Source organism: Oratosquilla oratoria, chromosome 41 (assembly GCF_046742065.1).
Source record: "Oratosquilla oratoria isolate Oo_2021 chromosome 41, ASM4674206v1, whole genome shotgun sequence".
Taxonomy (NCBI): Eukaryota; Metazoa; Arthropoda; class Malacostraca; order Stomatopoda; family Squillidae; genus Oratosquilla; species Oratosquilla oratoria.
Genome location: NC_134817.1, coordinates 14,831,408 through 14,841,881, shown reverse-complemented (window position 1 = coordinate 14,841,881; position 10,474 = coordinate 14,831,408). Strand labels below are relative to the sequence as shown.

Here is a 10,474-nt window from a genome sequence, read left to right as displayed (position 1 = left end):
AGGACTTTTTTCCACTTTTCCGCATCTTATTTGTTGCCATTTTCCATCCAGGCTTTAAACTAGTTTTGTCTTCCGTATTTTGGGCCTTCAAGCGGAGAACACGATTCTCCTCTTTAAGGCACTTTACAGCATCCTCCAAGGCTTCAATTCTACTAAGTAGAGACGGGACTGCTCGGACAGACAGTCTAGGGAACGACAACAACTAAGTAGAGATTGTACCTCATCAGCGCTGAACACTAACACAACCACTCGCCATATCACTAATTGAAGCAGCTACCTGGTTGACCTGACCAGTGACGACTACTACTCATTTATTATTAGTTATATGCCAATTCATTATTATTTACTATTTACCTGTTTGTTTATTATGTAACTATACTTATGCACTAATGTATTTTATTATTTATATTAATTTTTTTTTTTTTTTTTTTTTTTTGCATTCGACTTAGATATGGTCCATAAGGTCTCCTGTCGGCATGCTCCGCCTTTGTAACATCAGGGTGATTAAGATTTAGAAATGTGGTGGAGAGAGTCATGAGTGATGAGGGGGCAAGGGATGGAAAGAGTGGCTCTGCTGGTAAGTAATGAGAAAAAAGTGCGTAGAGGGAAGTGTCTCCAAGGTCAATCACTCAATTACTACCTTGAGTTTCATACATACATACATATACCAAAGGCTTTTTCCCCCTTACACATGGGGTAGCCAAAAAGAAAAAGGCATAGAAATCACTCCCACCCATTTCATTTCACCTTGAGTTTCACAAGTGGAAAACTTGTAGCCCCACAGTGTCTGGCAATTGTCCTCAAAACCTCCCATAGATCTCTCCAATAAGAAATTTTGGATTGCTTTATGTGTTGTATCAATGCACAACCATTTCTATATTACTGACTGAAAGTTGTAGGGAGAGAAAAGCTGTTGCCAGCTGTCAGCTTTCTATGTGTGCAAAACTAAAAAAAAAAAAAAAAATGAGTACATAAAGATAAATAAATAAATAAATACAACCGAAGTTTAACAGATTTTGGGCCCTGTTCAAACACAGAGTGTCAGCCCCCCTGATGGAGGTGAGGGGGTTGACTGGTTTTGAAAATGGGTGGCTTCGCTGTCCATTTTGCAGGATCATCACATGCAGGTACTAGACATATGTCCTTTATCAGTGCATAAAAGGGTTACTTAAGAGATGATAAGCATATATACAAATATATATATATATATATACCAACTGCTTTTTCCCCCTTACAAGGGAGGAAGCCAAAAAACAGTCATAAAATCCATTCCCACCCATTCCATCCCTACATACTCCAATCCTATTCACCCCCTCCCTCCCTTTGCTCCTCTTGGATGACAGGATGATAAGCAAAATGCAATATTTTTTTTCTTTTTACCTATTTAATCATACCATACAATGATATACTGAAATCTCCAATAAAATAAGACTGCTGCACCACAGTGAGAAATAGTAAGAATAGGCAGCAATTTTCTTTATGCTGTATCCATTGCATCTCCATCTGCCTTGCTGACTGTCTCATCTACAACTTGAATGGGGATGGTCTTTGTACTAAGCACTTCAGTTGTTCCCAGTTTGTACTCATATTTGCCTTCCCTGTTTCAAAGAATAAAAAATTAACTCCCAAAGTCTAAAAGAATAAATTTCTCAAAGAGAAGCTTTTTACTTACCTTTGACAATATTTTCTTTAAAATTAATCAATAACACAAAAAATTATAACAATAAAGACAAGTGGCACATCATTCAACATAAGAGTCATGTCCAACACACCTTTTGCCCTTTACATTGGCAATGTCAAAAGGTCTCAGGTGATCAGCTCCATCTTTAGTGATGACACACAAATCCACATTTGAGCCAGACCCTAAGTCATTGAAAACACCCCCGGCTATGGCATCACGAACCAACTGCTTGGCTTCCTCAAGCTGCAAGTACAGAAGAAAATGTTGCTAAACACCTGACTGTCATAAGCTCAACAGTAGTAAACTTTATTTTTTTTTTAAGACAAGGAGGTGGTGAGGGAGAGGAGAGGTATACATAGAAGAATGGGTATGTTTTAAGGAGGAATGTGGTGAGGGAGAGAGGGGAGGTAGAAATAGAAGAATGGGTATGTTTTCAAGAGGAAGTGACAAAGTGTGAAAAGTTGGTATGTGGGATGAGGAGGGTGGGTGGAGATACAAGGAAGGGTAGTGAATGGTGGCATGAAGAGGTGAATGCAGTACAAGAGAAAAAGTTGGTATACGTGGACTGGTTGCAATGTAAAACTAGGGAGGCATTTGAAAGGTACAAGAAGATAAAAGCAAAAAATAAGGTAAGGGAGGCAAAGACAAGAGCAGATGTAAAATGGAGTAGGATTATGACAAGACAAAATTTTGGAAAAAAAATAAATAAATAAATAAAAAATAATAATACAGACATACATATATACATACATATACCAAGGGCTCTTTCCCCCCTTACTAGGAAAAAAGCCAGTCAAACGACATATTCCAATCTCACCCATTCCACTCCCATCCACCACCCCTCCTTCCCTCTCATCTTGGCTCGTCATGGATGACTGATCATCCCTACATCTCACCCAGGGTCAGAAGCAATGCAGCAAGACATAGCATATAATGATAATAATATTAAATAAAAATATACACAAATAAAAAGAGGTTTTGGAAGGATATGATAGGGGGGATGAGTCAGGTTGAGAGGAAAAGGTAAAAGATGCAGATGGAAGAAGATAAGTAATTTCAGAGTTGTTGTTGTCTGTTCCCTTGACTGTCAGGCCAAAAAGTTTCGTCTCACTAAGGAACACCATGGCTGGAATGGGGTTTTCCCACAAATCCCTTATAGAGTATACAAGTTAACCCAAACAAATGGACAAAAAATGAATATAGGTGTAATATATAGGCCAAAGACATTATCATTAGCAGACGACAAACTGTTATTTCAAGAACTGTCTAGTTTCTGCAACCGGGATTTATTGATAATGGGTGATTTCAATTTTACTGACATTGATTGGATGACCCTTGAACATGGCCATATAGGTAGTCACTTGATTGATTTTCTTGGTGACAATTACTTAATTCAGCATGTAAAAGAGCCCACAAGATATGGAAACTTACTCGATTTATTGATCACTAGCCGCGAAAGCATGGCAACTGATGTAGAAGTCGGTGAATCTGTTGCAAATAGCGATCACAACTTAGTCAGATTCAAACTCCTAAACAATTTTAGAATAGATACTTGTGCTTCTAAAATACCCGATTTCAGTAAAGCTCAGTTCATAGAACTACGTCAGGAGCTTCAGCTTACAGATTGGGAGGAAAAATTAAACGAAAGGCCTGTAGATCAGATGTGGGAAATATTTCAAAATACGCTCACTAAGATGATTCAAACTTACATTCCTTTTAAGGACAGACGTCCCCCAAATCAGGCTCGCCCAAAGTGGCTCGACAAAGAAACTGAAAAAAGTATTGCTAAAAAGAGACAGGCTTATAAGAAATATAAGTGCTCGGGTGCATCTAATGACTATGAAAGTTATGTATCAATACAGAGAGATTTAAAAAAGACAATAAGAAAAAGAAAACGACAATACGAAATGAACATCGCTGAAAAATCCAAAGAGAATCCCAAAGAATTCTATAGTTACATTAGAGATAAAAAGGTTGTTAGGAATCACATTGGTCCACTATTATCTGCTGACGGTCAACTTGAATATTCAAATGAAGGAATGTGTAATCTCTTAAACAATTACTTTAGCTCGGTATTCGTAAACGAAACACCTCAAAGTGAATTCCAAACTGAAACCTGTGAAAAGTCTGGGGTAAACTTACTCACTACGGTAAATATAACAAAAGAAACAATTAAAAGGTGTATAGACAAACTCAAAGTTAATAAAACACCAGGGCCTGACGGTTGGCATCCAAGAATCTTAAAGGAAATGAAAAATGAGATTGTTGTTCCATTAGAAATTATTTTCAAGAAATCCATCATATCCGGAGATGTCCCAAGAGAATGGAAGCTAGCTAACGTTACTCCCATATTCAAAAAAGGTGACAAAAAGAAACCAAATAACTATAGGCCTATTAGTTTGACTTCGATCGTAGGAAAAATAATGGAAACTATCATCAGAGATGCTATCGAATATCATTTAGAAAGTAACCGTTTGATAAATGATAGCCAACATGGTTTCAGACGGAAACGTTCTTGCGTGACTAACTTACTCGAATTCTACAACACAGTTGTCTCGAATTATGACAAAAGAAACAATATAGATTTAATATATCTAGACTTTGCAAAAGCTTTTGATACCGTCCCACACGAAAGACTACTTACTAAATTAGCTTTGCATGGAATAAGTGGTAGCCTATTAGGTTGGACTAGTAATTGGTTGAAAGGTCGAAAACAGAGAGTTGTTTTAAATGGAAAAACTTCTGGATGGAAAAGTGTTGCAAGTGGAGTTCCTCAGGGTTCCGTTCTTGGGCCACTTCTATTCATAGTATATATAAATGATATAGACCATGGACTAAAATCTACTGTTTCCAAATTTGCTGATGATACAAAACTGTGCGGAGTGGCAAATGATCACTCAAACCAATTAGATATTCAAGAAGATTTAGATCAATTACAGCAATGGTCTGAAAAGTGGCTAATGAAATTTAACACAAGTAAATGCAAGGTAATGCACATAGGTAAAAATAACAGCAAGTACGATTACAAGTTATTTGGAAATTCGTTAACAAAAGTGGATAGTGAAAAAGATCTCGGCGTAATTATCAGTAACGACCTCAAATCATCCAAGCAGTGTATTTCAGCCTCTGAGAAAGCAAATAAGATTCTGGGATTGATTGCGCGATCTTTTGATTTCAAAAGTCCATCACTCATTAACAAGCTATATAAATCGTTAGTTAGTCCACATTTGGAATATGCTGTTTCCGTATGGTCACCGAATCTCATTAAAGACATTGACAGACTGGAAAAAGTACAACGGCGAGCCACAAAACTGATTCCAAATATCAAAAATAAATCATACGAAAATCGACTTAAGCACATGAATCTGTTTTCCCTAAAAAAGCGTAGACTCAGAGGTGACTTGATACAGGTCTTTAAGATTTTAAAGGGAATTGACAACATCAAAAGTGACCAAATTTTCACATTGAATGAGAATCAGACAAGAAACAATGGTCTCAAACTGTCCGGAAATAGATTCAATTTGGAAGTAGGTAGAAACAACTTTGCCAACCGTGTAGTTAATGAATGGAATAAACTTCCTGCACAGGTAGTGCAATGTAGTTCAGTTCGAAGCTTTAAGAATCATTTAGATAAATACCTAAGTAAGATGCTGTAATTATTATAATTTATGTTATATTATTTGTTTTTGTTTTGTTATAATTTGTCTGTCTGATTTTCATTTATTATTAGTTATATGTCAATTTATTATCATTTACTATTTACCTGTTTGTTTGTTATTCAACTATACCAATGCATTTATTTATGTATTTTAATTGTTATTTACATTGTTATAGTTTTAATTTTTTTTTTTTTTTTTTTTTTTTTTTTTTGCATCCGACCTAGATATGGATCAAAAGGTCTCCTGTCGGCATGCTTTGCCTTTGTAATCCTTTGTAATGTGTTGCTGATGTGCATGATCATGTACAATGCAGTCTTCCATAATGTGTTGTATAGTATGGGGTGAAGTGTTACATCCTGGATCTGTGATATGGTCATCCACCCTCCTCTAATAACTTGAAAGGATTGGATGGTGGTTTCACAGCAGCCTGGCCAGGTAGACTGTCCTTTCATGGGAGAGAGGATTTAGAAGGATGGCTACCAGGGTGTCTGGCATGCAACAAAATGTGGTCTTTAAGTTTGTTGATGGAGCGGATATGCTCCTGGAGGCCGGTGTCTGATGGTTGAGGTAGAGAGGAGAGTATTTATATGTGATATATTTGGGTGCTACTTTGATGTTTCTTGGCATGTGTGGGCAATGTTGTTGTTGTTGTTCCCTAGACTGTCTGTCCGAGCAGTCCCATCTCCCCAAGGAATGCCACAGCCAAAATGGGGTTTTCCCACAAACCCTTTATGGAGTGTATGTTGTGTTGTTTGCATGCGTGAATGTGTAATATGCAGTCTTCCATGATGTGTTGAATAGTATGGGGTGAAGTGTTACATCATGGGCATTTGTCCACAATGCAGTCATCCAGTCTCTTCTGGTAGCTTAGAAGGGCTGGGTGGTGGCCGCATCACAGTCTGGCCAGGTGGACTCTGTCCTTTTGTGGGAGAGAGGATTCAGAGGGATGGATATCTGGGGGTCTGGCATGCAGCAATGTGTTGTCTTTTAGTGTGTTAATGGAGCAGTGAGTGATGTGATTATGAATATGTTTCCAGAGGCTGGTATTTGGTGGTTTTGAAGGAAGAGAAGAAAATATTTGTGGGTGTTCTGCCATGTAGTGTAGTTAGTGGGCTGTGTTTGTAGTCTGCAGCAAGTGTTCGTTTGCCTCGCATATCAAAGTGATCCTCAACTTTGAGGACTTTCATTTCATGGTATATATGGTCTGTAGGTATTGCATTTGTGCAGCCTTTAATTGTCTTTAAGGCTTTGTTCTGTATTGCTGAATGGTGCTGAGGCATGTCTTTGTGAGGTTAAGGTCCCATACAGAGCTCACATATTTCATCACTGAGCATATATATTGTTTGTATACTGTAGTGGTGGTTTCTTTGTTTTGTTTCTGAGAATTATTGAATGTGGAGGAGGTCAGGAAAAGATTAACCATGGCAGTGGGAAGAGCTAGGAAAATGACAGTGATGGGAAAGGAAAACAACAGGGATATAGGAAAAGATAAGGTATAAAGAGCACAGAAGACTACCAATAAGAGTGCAGAAGGCAGAGGTGGATGGAGCAATCTTGAAGGTGAAGACCAAGAATAAGATGGATGGATGGATGGGGTGAAGGGGGCTCTCAGTAAAAGAGGATTGTCTGTTGGGCATGGAAGGAAGAAGGAAGAAGGCAAGAGATACAAGTAGGTGCCAGTGGAAAATGGTTCGGAAAGAAATACATACATACTTGTACATACATATACCAAGGCTTTTTCCCCTTACAAGGGAGGTAGCCAAAAAGAAAAAGGCATAAAATCATTCCAACCCATTCCATCCCTAAATACACTCCACTCCCCTCCACCCTCCCTTCCGTCTTAGCACCTGGATGATGGGTCATCCCTGCACCTTGTCCACTGCCCTGGGTCAGAAGCAGTGTCGCAAGTCATAGTACATCCACAGCAAGGCTGCTTCATTAAATCAGCAACCCCCCCCCCCTTCTCCGTCCCCTCATGCATAAAAGGAGAAGATGGGGAGAAATCCCTTCGGGCTGCGTCAAATTTTGCTCACACATACTACCTCACCCCCCATCCCCCCACCCATTCCACCTCATGCATCACATCATCATCCATATCCAACCATTCTCCATTCACCCGTCTTCTGTCCTCTACCGTCCTTCCTCAACAGACATTCCCCTCTTCCCCAAAGCCCCTTTCACCCCATCCATCCATCTCATCCTAGGACGTCCCCTCATGTTCACTCCCTCCACATCTGCCTTCCATACCTCTTTTACTAGTCTTTCTTCACTCATTCTTTCCATGTGTCTAAACCATCCTAATACTCTTTCATCAACCCTATCTCCCAACTCCCTTTCCACCCCTGTTCTCCTCCTCACCTCCTCATTTTTCACTCTATCTAGCCTAGTAATCCCATACTTCTCAGACACCTCATCTCAAACACATTCAAACTCCTCCTCTCTTCCTCTCTTATGTTCCATGTTTCTGCCCCATACAGTGCTGTTGGCACAATCAACTCCTTCATACAGTCTCCTCTTAGCATCCATTCCCAAATGTCTATTCCTCATTACAATTTTTAATCCACCAAGGCATTTACTCGCTTCTGAAAGGAATATGAATTGAAATTGTCCAATGGGATTTCTCTTTGTTTTCTCTAGTTTCACAAGAAGGGCAGTGGGGGGAGGGTTGCCATGTAAATGAAGGAGCTTGCCATGCCATGGATGTGCTGAACCTTGCTGCATTGCTTCTGATACAGGCAGTGGGCATCGAGTATGGGATAGGGATGACCTTCATCCAAAAGGAGCTATAATGAAAGGGAAATGGGAGGAGGCTGGGTCAGGGTAGGTGTATGCCTTGGCTACCTCTTATAAAGAAGAAGCAGCCTACTGGTATACATATAGATTTTGTAATTATGTTTTATACCTCCATGTCTGGTTTCCACCGAGCTTCAAACACAAACATAGCTGCCAATGATCCTGATCCCATGGTGGTGTAAGGAAGACGATCTGTAGAGCCATGTGGATGGATTGAGTAGATGTGTGGTCCATGCTTGTCAACACCTCCCAAGACTAAGGCTGCACTTACATAACCCTGAAAACCAAAGTATTGTTTTAAATATTGTGATCAGTGATCAACAGTGATATTTTCTCTATAATAATGTATATTCACATGCATATTTCAAACAGATATACAAAAGTAACATATATATATAGTGCAAACTAAGTATATGCATGTTCATACATACATACATCAGAGATGCTATCGAACATCATTTAGAAAGTAACCATTTGATAAATGATAGCCAGCATGGTTTCAGACGGAAACGTTCTTGCGTGACTAACTTACTCGAATTCTACAACACAGTTATCTCGAATTATGACAAAAGAAACAATATAGATTTAATATATCTAGACTTTCCAAAAGCTTTTGATACCGTCCCACACGAAAGACTACTTACTAAATTAGCTTTACACGGAATAAGTGGTAGCCTATTAGGTTGGACTAGTAATTGGTTGAATGGTCGAAAACAGAGTTGTTTTAAATGGAAAAACTTCTAGAGGGAAAAATGTTACGAGTGGAGTTCCTCAGGGTTCCGTTCTTGGGCCACTTCTATTCATAGTATATATAAATGATATAGACCATGGTTTAAATCCACTGTTTCCAAATTTGCTGATGATACAAAACTGTGCGGAGTGGCAAATGATCACTCAAACCAATTAGATATTCAAGAAGATTTAGATAAATTACAGCAATGGTCCGAAAAGTGGCTAATGAAATTTAACACAAGTAAATGCAAAGTAATGCACATGGGTAAAAATAACAGTAAGTACGATTACAAGTTATTTGGAAATTCGTTAACAAAAGTGGATAGTGAAAAAGATCTCGTCGTAATTATCAGTAACGACCTCAAATCATCTAAGCAGTGTATTTCAGCCTCTGAGAAAGCAAATAAGATTCTAAGACTGATTGCGCGATCTTTTGATTTCAAAAGCCCATCATTCATTAACAAGCTATATAAATCGTTAGTTCGTCCACATTTGGAATATGTTGTTTCTGTATGGTCACCGAATCTCATTAAAGACATTAACAGACTGGAAAAAGTACAACGGCGAGCCACAAAACTGATTCCAAATATCAAAAATAAATCATACAAAAATCGACTAAAACATATGAATCTGTTTTCCCTAAAAAAGCGTAGACTCAGAGGTGACTTGATACAGGTCTTTAAGATTCTAAAGGGAATTGACATCATCAAAAGTGACAAAATTTTCACATTGAATGAGAATCAGACAAGAAACAATGGTCTCAAACTGTCCGGAAATAGATTCAATTTGGAAGTAGGTAGAAACAACTTTGCCAACCGTGTAGTTAATGAATGGAATAAACTTCCTGCACAGGTAGTGCAATGTAGTTCAGTTCGAAGCTTTAAGAATCATTTAGATAAACACCTAAGCAAGATCCTGTAATGATTATAATTTATTTCATGTTATTTGTTTTTGTTTTGTTATCATTTGTCAGTCTGATTTTCATTTATTATTAGTTATATGTACATTTATTATTATTTACTATTTACCTGTTTGTTTATTATTTAACTATACCTATGCATTTATTTATGCATTTTATTTGTTTACATTATTATAGTTTTTATTCATTATTCTATTATTATTATTATGATTTTTTTTGCATCCGACCTAGATATGGACCAAAAGGTCTCCTGTCGGCATGCTCCGCCTTTGTAATCCTTTGTAATATAACATAGGCTTTTTCCCCCTACATAGGGGGTAGCCAAATGCATGTTCAAGATCAATTAATTCAGAAAACTCTGTCAATATGGAGCAAAACAAGGTATGCAAACACTGAGTGATAAGCATGATGTGGGGGTCAGCTTTGATTTGACCAACCCCCTTTTATGATGACATGGGCCTTTAATAAGTATTTTTATGCACAGTATATACAATGCACATGTGTATGTGAGCTGAGGGTGACTGAGTTGGAGTTTAATGGGTGAGAAGTTAGAGGTAGTGGACAGCTTCTAGTTCACATGTAGCAGGAAATGGAGAAGCAGAGGCTGTGGGTAAAAGAAGCAAGTCTTGGGAGAATGAGATGTGTCACAAGGAAAAAGTATCTGAGAATGAACACAGAGAAGACTACAAG

At 38.2% G+C, this 10,474-nt stretch overlaps 1 protein-coding gene across 1 annotated transcript in view; it reads right to left on the bottom strand.

The window, feature by feature from the left end:
• Positions 1-1,364: 1,364 nt before the first annotated feature.
• Positions 1,365-10,474, bottom strand: part of Prosbeta2 (Proteasome beta2 subunit) — a 28,501-nt gene continuing 19,391 nt past the window's right edge. The window contains exons 4-6 of the mRNA XM_076178092.1: positions 8,243-8,410; positions 1,773-1,924; positions 1,365-1,598 (exon numbers count right to left, since the gene is read on the bottom strand). Coding sequence (XP_076034207.1) covers positions 1,478-1,598; positions 1,773-1,924; positions 8,243-8,410 — 441 coding nt within the window. The 3' untranslated portion in view covers positions 1,365-1,477. The remainder of the gene's footprint in view (positions 1,599-1,772; positions 1,925-8,242; positions 8,411-10,474) is intronic.